The sequence below is a fragment of the Chinchilla lanigera genome, unplaced genomic scaffold (genome assembly GCF_000276665.1).
Source record: "Chinchilla lanigera isolate Chin_1 unplaced genomic scaffold, ChiLan1.0 scaffold00049, whole genome shotgun sequence".
In the NCBI taxonomy this organism is placed as follows: Eukaryota; Metazoa; Chordata; class Mammalia; order Rodentia; family Chinchillidae; genus Chinchilla; species Chinchilla lanigera.
In genome coordinates this window covers 1,490,824-1,512,960 of record NW_004955450.1, presented here as the reverse complement: position 1 = coordinate 1,512,960, position 22,137 = coordinate 1,490,824, and the positions used below count along the sequence as shown (strand labels likewise).

Here is a 22,137-nt window from a genome sequence, read left to right as displayed (position 1 = left end):
TTTCAGATCTGATTTTTTCCATCTTCCATGTATTTTTTTAAAGAAAACTCTATAACTCATGCCTGATATGAATAAGATCTTTTTTATTATAAACATTTAGTTTTAAAGTGATTATAACTGACAGTTAAGACCAACAGGAGTCAGTAGCCTGTTAATGGACAAATTATCCGTATTTCAGGCTGAATCAAAAGTAAACATCCTTTACAGTCCTTTCAGGTCTGCATTATTCCTTGAGGAAGCCAAGAGCAGCACACAGTTCCTCCCAGCCCCCTTGTATTCTCTGAGCTCATCTTACAATGAATATTTTTCCAAACAAATAATATATGCATTTTTGAACCATTTTCACATCTGAGCTCTAATGGATCTTAATCAACAGTCTGACTTCATTAGAAGAATATTTGCAAAAGACTGAGGCTGTGTTGTTTTGTAATCTGTCAGATTAGTGTTTTGCTAAATAATGGTATAAGGCAGGAGCTATTCTAATGACCTTCACTCTGTTTATTTAGTTTTTGCCTTATTCTCTGGAAGGGGAAATGGTGAGTTTGTATCATGTAATAAATGCTTGGAAAGGTTTAATCTTGCGAAGTGTTTTAAACGATAGAGCTGTATTCCTGAGTATCTATCTACATGATAATTCAGCAGCAGCACAAGCAGGAAGGGAAAGGAAGTCAGCATTCTGAGCCACAGAGTAGTAAAACTTGTCATGCCAACACTGGTGTCACTTGTCCCTGAGATTATGAAAGCATATTAGAAATTAGCTTTAGGGGAAAATGCCCTCTGACTTGTCATTGGTTCTAAAAGGCAGTCAGTTTTAAACAAACACAGGCCCCTTTTTGGAACCTGTATAGTAAACTCAGACACATTAATCTCCACTCGTGTCTTTAGTTAGGGTCTGACCTCTAACTCTCCCAGCCTTAATGGAAGGAAGTGAGGGCCCACTGACATTAGCTAGCCAAAGTTTGTGTAAAGGTTCACATGTGCCTGTAATCGAATAAATGTCCTTCCTCAACTTGTGCTTTTATTGTGTTCTGTAAGTCAAAATGTCTCCGTATTACACGATACAAGATTGTGTTGTCTGTATGTATGTACATACTTTAACAGTTTGAGCTAATCATGAAACCTGATATAAGAGAAAGCAGAGGGAAAACAACAGGTTGCCTCCTGTTTGGTCTCTGGACAAAGCACTGCCTTTAAAGAGTCAGAAGTCTGCATGGTCCCCTGCCTCTGGTGCTAGCAAATTGTGTGACCAAAAGCATCTCACCGGATCTGCCCAGGTCTTAGTTGCCTTGTGTGTCACTAAAAAGAAAAATAGCTTCCCTACCAACCGTGGGAAACTGTTAAGAATGAGAAGAGATGAAAAATGTGAAAATACCCAACAGAGCCTGCGTATTAAGGAGATGCCAATATTTCATAAGAGAGCTGCTTTCTGTAGAAAAAAACATGTAGACAAAGATGTCAGGCTACACAATTATATTCTCAGCAACATCAGAACCAGGATACATTCAAGAAATAAATGCTAACTGTGGTTATGGACAAAACTACTTTGATACAATATGAAATTAAAATGAGTAAAATAGTCCTAAAAATAAGTTAGAACTTTTAAAAAGGAGACAAAGTAGAAACCTGCCAACCACCAAGTCCTGATTCTTATTCAGTTACTGGTGTCTCTCAAGTGCACCTGGGCAAAACATGAGGTGAGTGGAGATCTTTAATGCCTGCCTCCCAGCCCAGGTTCCAGTTGGAAGGATGGCAGACCATAGAGGAAAACCTGAGTTCTAGTGAAAAACCGGGGAAAGTTGCCATCCCATGTGGGTAAGAGTGGGCACTCCTGCTCAGTGTCCTGCAGATCATGCCAGATTAAAGGGGGACACCAAGCAGGGCCTCACCACTTCCCTCCTGAGAAAAAGCTAAGTCCGTAACCTTAACCCTAAGGCCCACTGAGAACAGCACTGAGGGACCTGAGGGTTTGTGTGGATCAAGTATCTGTCATCGCTCCACATCTTGTATCTCCTCAGATTCAAACCCCATAGGAAAAAAAGCTCCGATTCAGACTCCGTAGAGGAGAAAATGAGGGCTTCGTTCCTCAGCAGAAGTCCACATCTGTCCCCTTAGCTGTGAGTGTAACATGTGCTCCCCCGGCACCCTGCTCAGGAGCTAGGGATGCAAAGTGTGCAGCTCAGCGGTGGGCCTGGGCACCCTGGAGCCAGAGCAGACAAGCAGGGGACATCTGAAGCACACTGGCAGTGAGAGAGGCAGGAGGCTTCTCAGAAGCGAGTCTGTAGTTTCTAGGAGGGAAAGAAGATGAGTGAACGCTTGGCAGCCCTGTGCACTGTGGCTGCCTGCTCTTGCTCCCACTGCTCCTGCGATGCCTGAGTTCAGGAACAAGGTGGATCCAGTAAACCCTTGCTGCTGTACTCTTGATTTCAAGATTTCGCTCCCACCACAGTTGCCTCTTCTTGCTCATCCAGAGCACTCCCGGATCACAGTGACTTGCGTTGGCATAATCCCACACTTGCTTGTTCTCACGGCTCTGGTCTCCACAACCCATCACACCATATTCCTCGATTCCAGGACAGTGCCTGCAAAAGCAGCTGGAGCATCTCTTTCCCCCATGTACCAGTGCACTGCCGGGTTTTTGAGGCTGCATACTTTCCTGGTAGCTACCTCCCCTGAGAAGATACCCTTTGTGTATCCAAAAGGAAACGTTCGTATTTTGGGCCTCGGAAGTTCTCACAGTCCTGTGCAATTTGCCCAGTGAGGCACTAAACAAAGTGAGGCTACCAAGGCTGTGGAGTGTACAGTGGTGGTGGCAGCGCAGACCTAGCTGCAGCGGCACAGTGGCCCTTCTGCAGCAGCTGAGGATCCCCAGGAAAGAAAAAGGAAGCCCTGTATACTTGTGGGGAGAGCTGCATTTGTTCCTGAAGGTTTCTTGTTACTTCGTTACACAACTCAGATGGTTTGCTTTTAACGGTCTGCTTGTCTTGTTCCATTTGACCTATAGAAATGCTGACGTCCCTTAACTAGATTCCTCTCAGAGACTTGAATGTTTCTTTTCAGGTCATATAGTATATTTGACAACAATCGCCAGGATCCCACGGGGCTGACAGCTGCTCTTCAGGCCACAGACCTAGCTGGAGTTCTGCACATGCTCTACTGCATCCTCTTCCATGGCACCATCTCGGACCCCAGCACGGCCAGTCCTAAGGAGAGCTATGCTCAGAACACCGTCCAAGTGGCCATTCAGAGTTTACGTTTCTTCAACAGCTTTGCAGCACTGGATCTGCCAGCTTTTCAGGTACCACATCTTGGTTTGCATTGCTGTTATCCAATGATGGAGTTACTATTTTAATGTAACTATGATGTGAGGTTCTTCTCCAGGATTGGGGCATGAAGAAAAAACTACAATAAATGGAATTATAATGTATCTACCATTTATGAAGCTACTGTCTGCTGGGAATTGTACTAGATCCTCTGCAGTTTTCCTCATTTGTTCTCATAATGACTACAGATAGAGACACTGGCAGTACTCTGCCCGGAGTTCCACTGACTGAGCCAGGACTAGTTACCTATGACTCTGTGCTCCAAAAGCTCATCCTGTGCCACTTGGATCTTACAAGCCTTCTGACTTGAGTTCTTTAGATAAAGGTATTATCTTCCCATCAACTTTTAAATATGAAGAAAAGAAATGATTTCTTATATAAACAGAACCAAAATTAGATATATTATTTTGATTGAAATCACTGTCTATGGGTGATTTAACTGATTTGTGTCCAACGTAAAGTACATGCACAGTTAAATATACAAACCCCTATAAATTAAGTTTTTATAGCTAAAGAGAGAAACATCGCTTTATGCTATAACACTAGACTCTCAGTTTAAAAGCAGATATTTTTCATGTAGGAAGTTTAACTTTCAAAAACACTGAACCTTTGGAATAGAAGCCCCAAGAAGTAGACTTTCTCTTTCAATTTATTAACTGTCAAGTGCTTTCGTTAAAAAAGGAACAAACTTGGCAGATGATGAACCCATAATTTAGATAAATAGCTTTGCTCAGAGGGAAAAGGTTATAGAGATACAAACGTATGAAAACAGTGTTCTGTGCCATCCTGCGATGGAAGAAACACTTCTGTTTTGCAGCTGCTGACAAATGTGCCGTTCTGTAATTCATGTCTTCCCGTCATTCCATTCAAAAGAGGAAATTAATAAGTTATATCACTGCATCTGAATCGTTCAGCTTTGTAGAATTGGTTTATCCGCCCCAAGAACAGAAATGCCTCTCTCAGGGTTGGTATGTTTCTGTTTCCAGAGCAGCTGAACCAGGCTTAGATGAACCATCTGAACTGCATGACATGTAGAGTTCTAGAAGTTTACAGCAGCACCCAAGTGGGAGATACCTGTCCAGAAAAAGCTAGTGCTTCTTGCCTCGAGGTTCACAGTAACAACTGTATTTTATGAAGACCCGAGTCCACTATATTCTGTCTAGAAATACCTTAGAAATCGGGAGGCCCTAATTTTGTCCTCAGGGTATGTCCAGCATTCTACCCATCAGGTTGGTCTAGAGCTTATGAAAAGACAAGTATCTAGAAACTCCCTCCGCTTCTGGTTTCCTGGGCCTTCTAGCCAGGATTAAATCCATACTTCTGCAGCGTGCACCCCACCCTAATGTCTGGAGTAAGTCATTGTTTGCTGAGCTCTTGGGTCCCTGTTCTGCTCTGCTGTGCTGCTCAAATATCACCCCAGAGCACAGCTGAGCAGCCTTCCAGCCTGCTCCATGCTGGCCGTGAAGCACGATGGCCAGTAATGTTAGAAAAATCAAAGGCATATTTCTGGAACCTTTCATGCCTACCCAAGATAAAAACCAAGGTTTCTCCTCTCCAGAGCCTTGCCATTATAACCCAAAGTGTGCCCCTACTTGAGCCACTTTTATCGGAAACATCAGGAGAAGGTACCACATGACCAGGAGAGTTCAGCTGTCCTCAGAATCCATGTCCAGCCCTCGGTGTGAGGTGGTCTCTCCTGACTGGTTCTCGAAGGGCTCCAGTACCTTGGCTTCTTTCTTGTTTCTCATGTAAATCTATTTCCTTCTTTTCTTCCTGTTTTTTCTTCCTTTCGGTCCTGTTCTGTCTCTCCTGCCTTCATTTATTTTACTCAGTCTTGCTGTCACTGTTCCTCATCCTCTCCTCAGCCTTAGCTCCAGGTAACCCTACCCTAGAGCAGAGCATGGGCAGGGCTCCTGCAAGGCCTTCCTTCTCCATTCCTCTGACTTCACAGGGTCCTGGCTGCTATGCCTTTGGTCATACAGTTACATGTCAACCACCGTGTTATTTGAATGAGCCTCAGCCTTCCAGATTGAAGACGAGGAAGAAAGAGGCTCCCCTTTCCACAGGAGAAATATCAGTGATCTGTGTCCCTTTGTGAACTGCTCAGCAAGCTAGTGATGCCTCTTTCCACGTAGCTGCCATGAGTGTAAAATACAAGAGCAAGCGTGTGCTGCTCGATAAACACACACTGTGTGCACAGTGTAGCAGTGGGTACGCTGGGGAGAAAAGGACTATTTTTATGATAGACATCATCAGAGAAACTCCTGTTGTAGTCCATTGAAACATCTTATATGTCAGGAGTTAAGTTTGTGAAGGGCAGGAAAAGAGATTTCAGGTGGAAAGAGAAGGATAGGCATCTCAGTAGGAGTCTGACCTGAGAGATAGCCCTAGGGTTCACAGAGGAATTGGAGGAGGAAACTGATGCATGTGAGCCACACCAGCATCACAGGAAGCAGAGCTGTCACAAGGAGGTACCCTCAGCAGAGCCTGGGTCTCGGTCTGATGAGCCTGGCCTGGATCCATCGCACCCCTTAGATAAGTCATCTAAACTCCTAAGGCATAAGAGTTTAGATGACTTACAGACCCCATCTGTAAATCAGACCAAAAGCACCTACCTCCCTGTGCTGGGTAGGATGGGATGTGCCTGGAGTCTGAGGCAGGAGGATCCTGAGTTTGAGATGAGCCCCGGCTATGTATTGAAAACCTGCCTCAAACACACCTCCCTCACAAAACTGTAAGAATTTGATAGAACTACAGGGCTGGAGGTAAAGCTCAGTGCAGAGTACTTGCCTAGCATGCATGAGGCCCTGGGTTCTAACGCCATCTCTGTAAATAAAAAGATTTTGGCACACCATGGGCACTCAGGATGTTGGACTGACTCAGCTTCCTCAAATGGAGAGTGCTCCCAGACTGGACAGAAGATGCAAAGTGAGAAAATCAGGGTCTGAAGCAGCATTTCCAGTGTGTGCCCTCTTCCTGGGCCACAACCCGACTGCTTAATGCGAGCCATGGTGTACAACAGGACACAGCGGAGCCATTAGTGTGTTTTCTTAGCAGACTGCATCTCATTGTATACCAGTAAGGCTGTCAGGATATTCTCCCTGTACACAGAGTATGACTTCACTCTGAATTCACACTGGCACAGCTGGCCCTGAGACCAGGGACATTGTAGATTGTATTCACGCTGACAGTTTTTACAATTGAAGGTGGTCTTGAGAAACAAATCAATGTACTGACTTGGCAATTAATTCTGGCTAAATAGGAAATATAGTTTCCTTGAAAAATTGGTTTAATTTTTATATTCAAACTTACATGCTCCTTGACCTGCTCTTATCAGTGAAGGTTAAACAGGGGGCAGTGGGTCACAGCATGCTGGACGCAGCTAATTAAATAAGGGCTGAGCGAGAAGGTGTCACTGCTTGATTTAGAGGAGCAAAGCCCTCCTGAAGCCTCTTTGGGGCTTGAGAAGCATTTTTCTACCTTGGGGCAATGAGATGGAGACAGAAGGCCCTCTTCAAACTCAGCAGCCATCGGTGTTGCAGCAGTACCCACTTGAAGGGCTCTGTTTTACCCACTGCTCGGCAAAGCGAAGCGGCTGAAACTTCCAAGCTGCAGCACATCTGCCCTGGTTCAAGCCCACCCAGACCTCAAGTCAGGAGATGAGTTTCAAAGACAGCCTTTTCCCACAGCCTGCAGCCGCGCTTCATTCCAGTGTGGGCCGCACTGTGTGCTGTGGGCCTCGCCTCTCCCCTTTGGCCTCCTGTCGCTCTGTCTGTTTGACATGTTTATTAAATAGAAGCTCCAGGCTGCACAGGCAGCCCTGGCTCCCCGAGCCCCCGCCGGCAGCCTTGGCCTGTCTGCAGAAAGGATCCCAGGAGCCCAGAGCTAAGGGGCTTCCTGGTTGGGAGGGGAGGGGGGCTTTGGTTTTTCACATTCTTTGGGGATCTTGTGGTTTATAGAGTTATTTATGTGAATAATCATTAGTTCTTATTTGTCTTTTTTTTCTATTTGAATATAGGTGACTACCTAGATACATACGTCTATCTCTTTGTACAAGAAAATATCCTCTCCTTCAAAAAAGAAATATTGGAAGTTAGTTAAGTGTTACATTTATATACATGTTAGTATTTTTATACTTTTCTAAATTTTTTACAATATAATGAGAAAAATTAAGTTATTAAAATGGAATCAGTAACCATGCAGATTTTGGAGACAATGTCTTACTCCACGTGGTGCCAGCATTTTGTCTGCTGCGCTGTTTCCTGTCCCTCCTCAGGGCAAACGTCACACATGTGATGGTCACTAACAGAAAAAGCACTGGAGAGCCCCACTGCTAAGCCTAGTCCTTCAGAACTGTCCTGCGCTGCCTGGCCCCACAGAGAGTGCACAGGCCTGGCTCACTGTGTGATTTGCAGCCCAGCTCTCCCGGGGCTGGGAGTCCTAACCACTTCTGTCTCTGTAAGTCTATTGTAGGGGCAGAGGGCTTGTCCCTTGCATTCCGGCACATGGCCAGCTCCCTGCTGGGTCACTGCAGCCACGTCTCCTGTGAAAGCCTCCTTCATGAGGTCATCGTCTGTGTAGGCTACTTCACTGTCAACAACCCAGATAACCAGGTAAGAGGCCCGGAAGGTTGCTGAGCCACTCCCAGGTCTGAGAGTGCAAGGTGGCAGAGTGACAAAAGGTAGGCTGGCCTGCTGGAGCCTGTCTGCCCCAGTGGGGCCCTTTGGCCAGGCTCTGGGGATGTGTCTCTGACTTCACCTATCCAGACACTTGATCAGTACTAGGTAACGTTAGGATCTTCTCTCAGAGGTAGAAAATGTTGCAATGGAATTGTCTTAAGATGCATAGAACCACCTCCTCCCTTAGCAGGTAAACTTCACCCTCTGTTCCCTTAGCACATAGATTCTAATGCTCTGGCCACCAGTTGTTTTGCTGGTATTTGGTAAGGTAGTTTTTGCATCTTTCAACTTGGATCGTTTTGCAAACATTGGTCCGGTGTTTTCTGAAATTGTTCTTAGCTCTTGGCTTCTGCCTCGGTGCTCAGAGGTTTCCAAAGGGTGTTGGATAGGAGTCTGAGAGGCAGGACTCGTTCCTCTGCTTGTTGAGTTCCAGACAAGTTTCACTTTCAACTGCTTTGCTTGCTTTCTGAGTAAGATTTCATGTGTAAATAGGGCTTTTCTGCTCTATGAAGATGGAAAATCTGTTACAAACTTGGTAAAATAATAATAATAAGGCACCTTGTTTCTTTGTATTTGAAACCAGAGTTTGGCATTACTAACATACCAAATACGTGGGACTTTCTGACAACCACATTTATCTGAAGCCCCGTATGCATCCACCCTAAGTCCATAGATTTGGCTAAGAAACAGAACTCTGGACTCTCCCTTAGTCTCATTGTAAGCTTGCTACCTTTTACTTTTACAAGTCTCAGACCGGTATGCTTTCTAGGCTCATCAGCCTGCAGCAAACCAGACCAGGGCAGGAAGAGAGGGGATTGTCAGAGCCAAGTGCTGGGTAAGAAGCTGCACATGGAGAGCCGACACTGCTGCCTGGCTGACAGGAGCACAGAAAACAAGGCAGGCCCAGGGCCTCGGAATCACAGCCTCCAAGGTACAAAGGACACTAAGCCCTGTGCTGTGTTTGTCCGCAATTGCAGATACCTGCCGTGCTGACCCTGTAGAGCACAGAGGCAAAATGTGTGTCCTGCATAGTCCCCATACAAGGTTGAGGAATGTGTGGTCCACTTTAAAATGGTGTTTCCACTGGAAACATTAAAATATGGGAAATCTAGGGCCTTCCCAAAACGAGTATCAAATAGAAAACTCTGCTTCTCAGTCCCTGTTGCAGGAGGCAGCAGTGCCTCCCTGAGGGCCCTCCAGGTGGAAGCGTATCATCCTTTCTGTGGGCCAGGCCCAGCAGGTCCCCAGCCTCCTGCATGCTGCTCTGAGAACAAAAGCTTGGGGGAATCTTCTGGTAGATTTCTCTCCTTCCTGTGCATCCACTGAAGCTACTAAATTACATTTTTTTTTTCTCCTTTAAAAGTTTCTTTTTGAAAAATTTGTGCTAATATTGTGTAGACAAGATTTGATGCCTATATCCTGTACTCTGAATAACTACTCTGAAGATAATAATACACAATGTATTGATTATTATCACTCTCCTACTAGCCTGTTTTGAAACTCTGTTTTATTGTTATTTTTATTTTTTCCTCTTAAAAAAAAAGTTTTTCTGGTTGTAAAGCTCCTCCTTATTATTATGAAAAAGACAAAGCAAGAATAAAAAAAAGGAGATGGAATCACAGCTATCCCTGATTGCACCAGCTGAGATAGCCAGGCCCCCATCCCTCAGCCCTTCCCCGCTCTTTCTCAGGAACAGCTTTACAGACTGCACCCTTGTTCACATCCTGCTCTCGACCACAGTCTCTCTCTGAGAGTCATTTTAATGGTGCATGGCTCTATCTTGTGTGGACATTCACAGTTTACCTAACAGCTTCCTGTTTTATGTTGAAGTGGTTCACTATATCATGACACTCGGCTGCGCTTGTAAAAAGATAAGGAATTTGCATGTGTGATAATACTGGCTGTGTGCAGTTCTGCAGCAAAGGGTTTGTTGGTCTTGCACACTCAGTGGTAGGGATGTTTGAAACTTTTTGCATAAACCAGTTTCATCGTGATAAACTGACAGGCCTCAGAGTTATATTGGATTTCAGAGAGATTTTCTGCTGGATCATAGACTGTGTCTCTGGTCTCACCAGCATGAAGAGATACAGGGGTCAGGGGATTTGTGTTTCTCAATGGCCAGGTGGGAAAGTGGTGACTCTGCATGTTTGGTTGGGGAAAAAAAGTAGAGAAAATAGGCAGAGAAAACGTTAGGCAATGGGAGGAGGAGACTGAGACCCAAACACTTGTCAGTTGAGGAGGAAGAGGATGCAGTAAGGTTTGGAGGTCATTACTGAGAGATGAGCTCACCCTCAGCAAGAACCAGAAAAGTGAAAAAAGCCAGGCCTTATGTTTCAACATCTTGCCTCCCGGAAGGACTAAATGCTAACTGGACATCTGCTTTCTGAGGTAGGGGAAACTCAGAGGCACCAGTTCAGGCCTAGGGCAATTGCTGAAATACAACAAATCTACGAGAAGTAAATGACAAAAGTAAAAGAAACAATAAAAAGTAGAAGAAACCGATAGAAAAGATAGCAGTTGCAAAAAGGTGAGCCACCACACCTTATGGAGACGCTGTCGCTAAGCATTACTCCTGCGTGTGCAGTTCTTCATACTGCTCTTCCCTCTGTTGTCTTTACCTCTGAGCACTTCAGGGAGGCCGTGAAACAGGTTGTTCCTACCACAGATCAGTGAGGGGTCAAGGCTCTCAGAGGTGCCCTAAGCCCCCTGACATGTCATAGAGGATCCCTGGGAGACCGAACTACAAGACAGGTTTGCAGAGCTCACCAGTACACTTTCCATCTCTCACGTTGCTTAAAGGAAGTCAGGGCACCCCGCTCACCCAGCTGAAGTGTGTAATGGACAGGGGGCTGGATGTAGACAGCGGTGCACACTCACCAAGATGGTACACTGCGAAGCTGGCGCCCCGCCCTCTGGATGCTGACGTGGAAGTGTCTGGGGTGTGTTTTTGTGCCTCACCCGGGCAACTCATAAAGATTCTGGGATGGTGTGAGTCAACATGTTTCCTGAGCACAAGTGGACCACAGTTTACACATCAAAGGCCTGGGTTCTAGCCTGCGCTGCCACTGGAGGTGCATCTTTTCTCCTCTCAAATGTAGATCATCTTTGGCTGTAGAGAAGTTGATTGGCTCTGGAAAGGGATAGTGATAAGGGCTTCACAGCACTGTCAGTGACTTCATGCTGCTGAATTGTAGGGTTAGAAATGTTTGAACAGAGGGTATAGAGTGCCTAGCATGCATGAGGATCTTGAGTTTGATCTCAGTACTATAAAAAAAAAAAAGTTGAAACAGGCAAATTATGTGTTATAAATCCTTTACAAAATAAAGAAAAAGAAGGGGAGGAGGAGGATTTTACTACGTGGTCTCCTTGTGAGCACAGAGTCCAACTTTCAAGGCTAAGACTGGACCCACACACAGAGCAACACTCTGGACTTCATGGGGACTCCATGCCCTTCTGTGGGTTTCAGATCCTCCTTGCTCTGCTCCACATCCTGGCATACCAGGCAGCTTGATGAGCTGCCTGTCTGCTGTGCTCGGCATTCAAAGCTTAGGATACCTTGGCTCTCCTGCTAGGAATAGCAGGAGACCATTTGCAGATACAACAGATGCTTCTTGCTCTGCCCACTGTATCCAGTCCTACATGCTCACCTGCACAGGGGATCACCAAGCAGGTTGCATGGTAGGGGCAGGGTGTGAGAATTAGCCATGAGCCTGCTGAGGCTACATCAGCTCACAGCCAGCAGAATTGGCAAAGTTCCTATAACTAAAAAACTGATAATATTCATTTTTTTAAAAAAAAGTCTTATCAAATTCCCTTTCTATTCTCCCTAAACCCAGCAATTTTCTAGAGAGCATTTACTGAGGGGACACAGTCAATCTAGTCACCCTAGCTTCTGTCACATGCTCACCCCAGAAGGGCTCCAGCCTCACCCGGCTCACCACAGGCAGTTGAGTACCCCCTTGCTGTCTACTTCCATTCTCGTGGAAATGAATTTATTTAGCCTATCCTACTCTTTCTAATCAGAGGAATTTCCTAGGGAATTCTTGATGCTTAGTTCATTTAATGTTTCTGTATCATTAGTCAGGAGTCAGGTTAATTTGCAGGATCTGTTTTCGGCAGGGACTCATTAATTTCCTACTGGGGAAAGAGCTTGTGTCCCCAAGACAGGGAATCCAAAACTGCTGCTGCAGCCCTAGTCAGTTTGATTAGGTAACCACTTTGCATAAAGGATTGGCATTTTTTTATTTGCCACCACTTAGTCTATTAGCTGGAAGGGCTGAGCCCCCTGATACCAAGGATGACTTCAGAAGAGAAACCTAGACAATAAAGGTAATGCCCCATCCTTGATGGAAGCAATCATCTCTTTCCTATAGGGTAGCAGTTTCTAATTAAAATGTTGTTGTTTTAATCAAAAGCCTCCCTATATTTTATGGTACTTTCATGACTCTTTCTGAATTCTTTGCCATTTAATTATTATAATGAACATAATTAGTATGTGCTGTCAGTCTTTCACCTTATTTACATTTTGTATTGGATAATTAAATGTGGTCTGATAATTAAATTAACTGGAATGACAGATTATTTGACTGCCTGCATATTACTGCACTGGGAATAAGCACCTTCGCATATCCATTCTGGTTAGTGCCTGCCTTCTCCAGATTCTAGCTGTTGAGATGTAGTCTGTGACAGTTGAAAGAAGGGGTCCCTTGTCCACCATGCCCCGTGCAGCTTCACCATAGTGAAGCCCACACTGATCCTGTCATCTGCTCTACACAGTGCCAGGGCTTCTGACTCGGACAGGCAGGCGAGCAGGCATTGAGGTGCTGCCCAAGGCTGTGTAGCTCAGGTTTTCCACACCTGTCCAGGTCACAGATGACTTAGTGAGAAAAACACCAAAGTGTTAATTCAACCAAGTGTTCCTAAATTGAGAGTGCTGCCCGCAGTGTCAGTCGCCCTGTACACAGAAACAGGAAGGGCTTCCTAATGCGGGGGACAGGGACACAGTTGTGTCTTTTTTTTTTTTTTTTGTCTTTTTAAGACAGGGTCTCACTGTGCAGTTCAGGATGGCCTTGAACTCACTTTGTAGCTCAGGCTGGCCTCGAACTCAGTGATCTTCTGGCCTCAGCCTCCCGAGTGCTGGGATTACAGGTGTGCGCCACCACATCTGGCTACAGTTGTGCCTTAAGAGTGACATTTTGGGCTAGGAGTGCAGTTCGATGAGTAGCAGAGCACTTGCATACCAGGCCAAAGGCCCTGGTTCAATCCTCAGCACCAGGAAAAAAAGTGGTAATTCTCCAGCATTCCATTCCAGCTTTTAGGCCCTCCAGAGTGGCCTAACTCCTGCTCACACATACTTACTGTACTCTGGTCTTTCCCCAGGGCAGATGACTGGTCTGGGTCACACCTGTTGGTAAACTTCCTCGCCCCTTCCATCTTCTGTCCTTCGTCCTCCATCCTCCGTCCTCCAAGGAGGGTTTTTGGGGTGGCTCACAGTGAAAATGCCAGCCAGGATTCCTCCAGAACTGGCCATTTGTCCTCCAGCTGTCATACAACATTCAACTTTCTGTGTTTTTTCTTTCTTTGTATGACAGAGTTCCTTTCATAAGATAGAAATGCATCCTGTGTAAGGAAAAGCCAAGGGCTTACTCTCAATATTATAGCACCAAAGAAAGATGTGAGATTTGGGGGCCAAAAGAGAACAGTAAGTTCCTAATTAAAATTAACTTCTGCCAAAACACTAGTGAATAACTGGGCTGGCGTTAGAATGGAGAAGTTTGCCAGTGAGCAGATTTGGCCAGTTGTATTCAAAGTCACCAGGCTGGCTGCGGCTCAGCACGGTGGTCGATTATTCACCTAGTACAGATGAGGCCCTGGGTTCAATTCCCACCACCTTCGCAGCCGCCAAGCATAGGTACATTTTACTTCCTTCATCGTTTTGTGAACTTTTCTACACATAGTCAGTGGGAAGCGGTATGTGCTTGTGGTGCATACATTGCCTTATCCCACAAACCACCTGAGGAGTCATAAGGACTCTTGGCTTTCATGAGTGGCTGCATTGCCAGGGGTCACCTGGAGTGGACAGTGGCTACCTCAGGAACCTGCAATGGACCTCAAGGCTGAGTAGCCTTAAGACCCAGGGCCTTAATACTTTCCAGCACGAAGCTGAGCAAGGACTGGGCTCCCCTCTGTAGAGAATCACTTCCTGACCTCCCACGGATCCTCCTGCTGCGGCTGCTGCAGTAGCAGTGAAGGAAGGAGATACTGAATGGATTTCCAGAGTCAGAATCAGTCTGCAGCTAACCCTAGACTCCGATGGGATTAAAATCAAATGTCAGGGTGACTCAGAGCACAGGCTGCAGCACAGCACAGTGAGGCCAGAGGATCACAAGCTCAAGGCCAGCTTAGAGAGACCTCATCTCAACATAAAAAAATCTAAAAGGGCCGGGGGTATAACTCAGTGACAGAGTGCCCTTGGGTTGGACCCCAGTCCCACAGAAAAAGAAAATTCATAGGCTCTAAAGTCAGCTGGCCTGGAAATCCCTGTCCTACTCTTCCATGGCACTGTGATGTGGGCAAGTTACTCTGTTTCCATACTGTGAAGTGAAGGTCATGATGCCACCACTTCCAATGGTTGTGTGAATTAGGGAAGACAGCACAGGCCTGGCTCCATACATGCTCAAGACAGGCCGAGACCGCCATCCCTGCCTACCCTGTTAGCATCATCTTCATGGCACTGGGTCTTATTACCTGGAAGTCCTAACAAGAGGCTGATTTCATGACTGGCATGGTGATCTGAAAACAGAACTACACAGATGAACTGTTGTTCCTTTGCCAACTTTTCGGGAAACTCAGATTTAGAACATCCTAGTAAAATAACTGTCATGAACTCTTAACATCAGAGCTTCAAAGTCAAAAGCTAGCCATGGCCTCCTCTCAGTGTACTCTTAGAAACTGAGTCTCCACTGAGCTCCTTTAGCAGTGGCCATAAGACCAGGGTACAGACAGGTGCATTCAGAAGGCTTAGTTTAATTACAGACAACATGACATTCATTGTCCCCTTCAAGCTGCACCCAAAGCATAAGACATGCAAAGGTAAGCCAGGCCTCCTCACAGGGTGCTCACCCTCTGCCCAGGGTGGTCAGGGTGCACCTGCTCCTGGCTGTCAGATACATGAGCAAATGAGGACAGAGGAATCTTTTGTCAAGTTTAACCTGTGACCAGTTGTTAATTTTTTGAATCTACCAAGGTCTACAGTCTTAGAGGAACTTTCAAATCAGTCACTCTGAGGTGACTATGAAGATCTGGTCTGTAAGCAGAGAAAATGCATCTCCTGAACTAGCGTGTTTTCTGTGGCTGTCGCAGAAAGCCCATCCCGTGGAACAAATCCTGGCGCTGCATCAGGGTGGTTGGATCCTGCTGCAGCTTTGCAGCTCTGTGACCCTCAGCAGTCTTGCCTTCTCTGGGCTTTGGTTCCCTCCTATAGCGAGAGCAGGGCCGAGTGCTGTGAGGGTTCTTCCATCTCTGACAAAGGATGAATTTCTAGTTCCGAGGTGAACACCACTGGTGACAAACAGGTAGGAGGCCAGTGTGGGCAGAGTATCTGTGACACTGTATCTAGAAATGGAAATGATGAAACGTACCTGGATGCTGGTCATACCAGTGCTTATAACAGTGGTGGATACAAGGCAATTACCTAATAGATATGTATTAATGCATGTGAATATTAGAAGTTGAGACTTGAGTCATTTGTGTGTGATCCTACAGAATAGGTTATAGTAGCCCCAGAGTTTGAAAGACCCATCCGTCTCTTTTACTGTCTAATCTCCTGAATGGACTTTTGGCCGAAAACTAACTTTAGCTCTTTCCTTGACACTATAACTTATTTATCTTTGAACATATTCTAAAGTGTCACTTTATTATTGCTGGAGCCAAGAGGTTTGAGATCCAAAGGTAACTACTGTGTTTAAGATATGACTACTTCTCTGTATGTGAAGGAAACTTTGGAGGGAGACTCAAATTTACCTCTTGGGCCCTCCTGGAATCCAGGCCATATCTCGCCTTGGTAGGATTATCCTGAGCGTCACTTTCCCCAGCTATGACACTTTCCCCAGCTCATCGGACAATTATGAAGATTAAATGCTGTTCTTACTACTCAGGGCCCAAGTTTATTTGACTCATGCTATGTGAACAGATACCTTTGAGATTTCCACCCCTAGAGTGGTTTGTTATCACAACAGATCCACTCTGACTTACCAGCAGCTGGCTTAGGAAAAAGTTCTTTGACAGCTTTGCCCACTCTAAGACCATACGTAATGGGAAAGTCTATACTTTTACATCTGTAAAATCACAGTAGTGTTCATTGTAACAGCAGGTTTCTTGAGAACATTTTAAAACATTTTTCCTTAGTCTCATCCTATATAGCTCCTTGGGGAATATGGCACCTTGCAGGCTCCCATTAAAGGCCCCCACCTGGCCACAGAATCCAGTCTGTCTTTTAGTGACTGCTAGTATATTTCCACTTGAGGAGAGGAACCTGGGCTCTGAAGCTAGCAGACTGAAGTCTTAGGCCCAGCTGAACCACACGCTGGCTCTGTGAGCCCGGCAAACCATTATCTTTTGTGGGGCCTAATTCCTTCATGTGGAATAGGAGCCATGTGGTTGGTTTTTGTTGTTGTGGTTTGTTTTGTGTTGTTTTGTCTTTTTAAAAAAGGGTTTCGCCATGCAGTTCAGGCTGGCCTTGAACTCACAGTGATCCTTCTGCCTCAGTCTCCCAAGTACTGGGATTACCACGCTGGCAGGAGTCACGTTAATAACATCTCATGGGACTGCTATGCAGTGTAAGTTAGGTCCTTCAACTAGGGATTAGCACGTTCTCTAGCCCAATGTTGAAATGATCCCCATCTCCTCTAGATTCCCAGCTCTTAGGGAGAACATCCCTGACACTTGATACCACCTCAAATGGGCCATCTCTGCTCGCTGAGCAGGTTTCTGCCATCTGCTGAGAAATTGGAGAAAGCTCTGCTGTCGCCTACCCAAAGGGCTCCCCTGTGAAACTAAAAGACGTGGAAGCATGGGGTGAAGGTATGGGAGTATCCCATGCATTGCTGGGTCTCCAAGCTGTCACTCAACACACTGCTCTGGAACAGCCAGCAGGGGCCTTGGGACGGTCAGTGTGGCTCTCTTCCCAAGAGACAGCCTGGTTCTGCTGGCCACACCTGACATGCCATCCGGAGAGCAGCGAGGAGAATCTCCACCTGCCACCGGGTGTGCAGAGGCAGGGACCTCACACCCAAAGAGTTCTCTTCTGCACAGGCAGTGGCCACACTGAAAGCACACCAGTGATAGGCAGAGAAACTGGAAAATGGCCCGCATGAATCAATGTAAACATTTAATGGGCCTTAATTGGAACCTTATCCTACTGTACTTAGAGCAGAGAGATGAAAGCAGAAGAAATCTGAGAGACCATTTATTTCACTTGAGAAAGCAGTAAACTGAAACTACAAAAAGATTTGGCTACTATTATATTTTTATGATTAAATAAAATTGTCATAGACTAGCGCTGGCGAGCCCATAAATGCTCTGTGGAATGCATCCCCGCTCTCTGGCAGCTGCTCAGTTAATGCCAGGAAACCTATCAGCCTCTGCTCTGCATTTGTGAGCCTGCTGTTTCTTCCACCACCCAGGAGCTCCGTGATGAGGAGGGTTTGCCCAGTTCTGCTATGGGTGAGGTGCAGGAGCCACCTGGAACATTTGTGTTTCAGAGTACTGGTAAATACTGTCCGTTCATTTATCCGCTTCCCTGCCACTCCTCCACATGTCCTGCCAGCCTGTAATGGACTTAATCTCCCCAATACCCTGTGTGTGTGTGTGTGTGTGTGTGTGTGTGTGTGTGTGTGTGAGAGAGAGAGAGAGAGAGAGAGACAGAGAGACAGAGAGACAGAGAGAGCGGGAGAGAAAGAGAAAGAGAGACAGAGACACCAGTTCTCTCTTTTTTAAAGAAGCTAGATTGGAAAATGAGAACAGATTCTAGCTGAGAGTTGTGAGTTGGAATGTTTTATGTAATGACTTCTTACATTCCTTAAGAAAAAATATACTTTGCACTCTTCCTGTATTTGACATACTTAAATGTAGTATCTGCAGTTTTGGAAGATAGGGTGTGTCTGCAAGTGATGCTTCTAGCACTTCACACTCACAGGCCTTCAGGGACTTGCTCCAGGTCACTGGAACCGGGCCCCCAGTGTATTATCCAGAGCTTTGTGTGGCCAGTCTTCTCTTCTACACCGCACCCCCGTGGCAATAGAGGCAGTTTGGGGTTTTTGGTTTTTTGTTTGTTTTTGAATCAGGGTCTCATTGTGTAGTTCCAAGTGGCCTTGAAGGGGCCTGGGATACAGTTCAATGGCACAAGTGCCTGCCTGGCAAGTGCAAGGTCATGAGTTCGGTTCCCAGCACACACACACACAAAAAGCCAACCAAGTGGCCTTAAACTCGTTATGTAGCCCAAGCTGGCCTCAAACTCATGGCAGTCCTCCTGCCTCAGCCTCCCAAGTGCTATGATTACAGGCATGCACCACCATGCCTGCTGGGCATAGTTATTGGAAATGCATAGAAAACCCAAAATCAAGTAGCCTTCAAATGTGTGATGATATGATGAATGTGTATCATTGCCGAGGCCAGTGATCTAGCGACAGGGCTCTTTCTCAGTTAAGATGGAAACAGCATTTTGGGGTGTATAATACTGTAGTCTCTGGGTAATTACTGAACCCATGACTTCTAGGGTTGGCTAAGTGTGTGAGATAGCCGCGCCCAGCTCCAGGATGCCTGGGGAGGAAAGTTAGAACAGGCTTCTTTTAGGGGCTGGGGATTTAGCTCAGCGGCAAAAGCGCCTGCCTCGCAAGCGCAAGGTCGTGAGTTCGGTTCCCGGTACCGGAGAAAAAAAAAAAAAAAAAAAAAAAAAAAAAAGAACAGGCTTCTTTTAAACAGTCACTGTTTCTCACAGAATGGACAGCATGAGAGAAGGCAGGAGGCCCCAGCACAGAGGTGGGAGAGGATTGTTCGTGGGGAAGGTCAGGCCCTTGAGCATTGTTTCCACACAGCGTTCACTGCTCACTGCTGCTCTCACTCGTCATAAGTACCCACTGTGGCAGCGGTGCTGGGAGAGGGTGATAAATACCTCTAGCCTTGTCTTCAGTTTTCCCTACCCACACAGACTTCCTTCTGCAAGACAGCAAGCACTGTTCTAGACACCAGTGGAAGGAAAAAGACAAAGCCCCTACCCTTAAATTGCTAAAGTGAGGGAAAAACAGATAATAACGGCCTGGATGTATGCTGGAGGATCCTCTCAAAAACGTTTTATGCTGGAGGTGGTGTGGACACTGACCCCTGAATGTGGACAGAGACTTCCGGGTAACCAGGTAGAAATCATCCTGTGGACCTGAGGAAGAGCACAGCTGAAGCACCGTGAGGAAAGATGGCCTGGCGGGTTGAGGGCTGCAGGCAGTTTGTGCCAGCACAAAGGGCAGGAACAGGAGCTGGGCCTAGGCCGGCTCCAAGACTTGGGGCCTGTCCTCCAGGAGGTGAGAAGGCTGTTACTGTCAGGAGGAGGACATGATGAAACGTGTCCAAGAGTCCTCTCCAGGGTGTGGGGAACATGCAGTGGGCACCGGACTTTCACATTGGAGCCCCGCTGAGTGCAGCCGCCCAGTTCTGGTGTGCCTCCCCTGCAGGGGTGCAGTGAGGGGAGCCTGCGCACAGCCCCTTCCCGAGGGAGGCTGCTGAGGGCCTCTACTCAGTTTCCCTGGACGGACACAGCTGGAGAGGCTCTCACTGCTTGAGGAGATCACCTGGTCCCCAAGCCCATGACCACTGCTGCAGTGTCTCCCTGCTGCTTTTCCATCCTCCATCCGCTCCTTTTCCTGATGCTCTGCTGCATTGGATGCTGGGAACCCTGGGCCGCAGGAGGAAGCAGCCAGTCCGAGGCCTCCTCCCACATGTCTGCAAGATCTCTGCATGGATCTCAGCCTCAAAATCACCTCATGTAAGAGGAGAGAAAGGTGTTCTCAGGGCTAGCCGAGGGGACACTTGTTTCTTTGCTCTGATTTTGATTTGATTTTATATATGGACAGACGCTTAAAGTTTTTCTCCTGAGAGTAAAATAGAGCCAGTGCTTCTTCCCCTGCCCCCAAGACCTAAAATTAAAGAAACTGTGCATGTTTGGGATGCACTAGTTTCTTGATGTGGTGTGGACAGGTCACTACTTCAAGAACTTTCCTGTCATACTGCTCCGATGCTGGCCCAGGCTCCAGGTGACACACTTGGTGAGAACAGTGTGGGAGCCCTGTGGAGCCTGGGAGCCTGGCCACTGCAGCAGCCACCTCCTGACTCCCGCATTGTAGTGGGGCCAGTTTGCAGGGAGGAATGCAAAGACAATTTTGTTTCTGCTCTGCTAGAAAAAATATTCTTTGTTCCAATGATTTACAGACTTTCAGTTGTCTCTTTTAATGAATTTAAATGTCTAGACACCTACCCTGGCCCCTCTGTTGAGGACATCTTGTCTCTGTCAAGAAGAGGAAAAAAACAAATCAGGAATTCTTAGGCCAAAGAATTTGCCCTGGTGCAATTTAACTATTTGTATGCATTTCTGTGTTCACACCTCACTCACCTGCCATCCTGGCTGACAACTGGCTTGGCTTCAGGTTGGATAGACCTGCATTCAGAGCAGGCTGAGAGAGGTCACCCTACCGGGCCCAGCTCCTGAACCATAGGCCTCTGGGCCCTAGAGGACCTGGCCAAAGCACCCCATCCACTATTCTTACAAATTCAAAGACAGCATCGTCTGAGGGTCTCAGAAGCCCTGGAATAAGTAGGCCCTGCGTTCTGGTGTGGTAGAACCCAGTGCGGGCACAAACAAAGCTCATTCTCTTATTCAGTCCCCAGACAGTGACACCTCTCATTGGGCAAGCACTGTGCTAGACGCTGTGACACATGCTGGTTATACGGCATGTGGGGACAGACAGAAAGGGACAGACAACCCTGTTCTCAGACAGGAGGTACCCCGGAGACTTGACCTAAACAACTATTCGGTGTCAGGGGTGAGGCCAATTGAGGTCCTGTCTTCTAGTCAATGACAGATGCAGGGCACGGGGCTGGGGTCCCAGGGACATAAGTATTTAGAAACTTGCCAAAGGGTCTTGGGGAGGGCTAGTAAAAATAACACAAAACACAAAGCTTTATAAAACCAGGCAAAAATCAGCTAACTGGTTATAATTAATAAGACATTTTAGTACAGTATAGCCATACTGTAAGAAGTAGTCATGGGAGTAAGCTCAAGCCCAGGGACAGGAGCCCCTCTGCCTAGGTCACCTTGGATCTGAGAGGAAGCCAGAGCCCAGGCACAGATTGTGGGTAGGATGGAGACCTCCATGTGTGTGATCCCCAAAACACTAATGGATTCTGTCAGCTGGGGCCTCTGTCATTTTGTGTCCTTCGCTCCAGGAGCTCTGAGGATTGCTCTGTGGCTACCCCTCCCACAGAGGACTGGAGGGCGCAAGGGTAGTAATTTCCTCCCTCCTGGAACCAAGAATGAAGCTTTACAATGAATAAGTGCTGTTAATTGTCCTGTCTTTGAGTTGAAAAGGAAAAGCCTTCTCTGACTGTGCTGCCTGGGAAGACTTCCTGGATTTGAGGGTGTTGTCAAGTTCTTTGGGGCTGTCTCACCCTGGTATGAATCAGGCCCCAGCCCCAGCCTACTCCCTTTGTGATTGATTGGCACACCTCACACCACAGTCTCTAAACGTACTCACACTCAGCAAGCGGAGCCTCTGTCTCTGCACCACTCTACCTGTTTCTTGCCTCGTGCTTATGCTGGGATTTTCTTTTCAAACCTGTCAGGATACATTTCCTACTTGGCCACCACAAGATCCTGGCTGGCACCCAGCACTGTTTGCATAGCTCTGTCCCATGTGGGCAGGGCCAAGGAATGAGCAATGGCTTCCCTGTGCCATGAAGCTTTTTAACAAGTGCCAGCCAGAGAGCAGATCCTGCCCCATCAGTGCCCTGCTGCTTAGAGACAGTGGGTCAGGAGAAAGCACTCACTGGGCCCCAGCCTGGGAGGACCTTCTGCTTCCTGCAGTCCAGCAGGA

The 22,137-nt window shown here is 46.7% G+C and overlaps 1 protein-coding gene across 4 annotated transcripts in view; it reads left to right on the top strand.

The window, feature by feature from the left end:
• The window catches only part of Scaper (S-phase cyclin A-associated protein in the ER), a 341,699-nt gene that overhangs the window by 308,721 nt on the left and 10,841 nt on the right, over positions 1–22,137 (top strand). For 2 of the 4 annotated variants that reach the window (XM_005393474.1, XM_013519009.1), the window contains exons 28-30: positions 3,058–3,295; positions 7,784–7,933; positions 8,769–8,930. In XM_005393474.1, the coding sequence (XP_005393531.1) occupies positions 3,058–3,295; positions 7,784–7,933; positions 8,769–8,930 (550 nt within the window). The remainder of the gene's footprint in view (positions 1–3,057; positions 3,296–7,783; positions 7,934–8,768; positions 8,931–22,137) is intronic. The other 2 variants (XM_005393476.1, XM_005393475.1) reach the window with 1 other exon arrangement.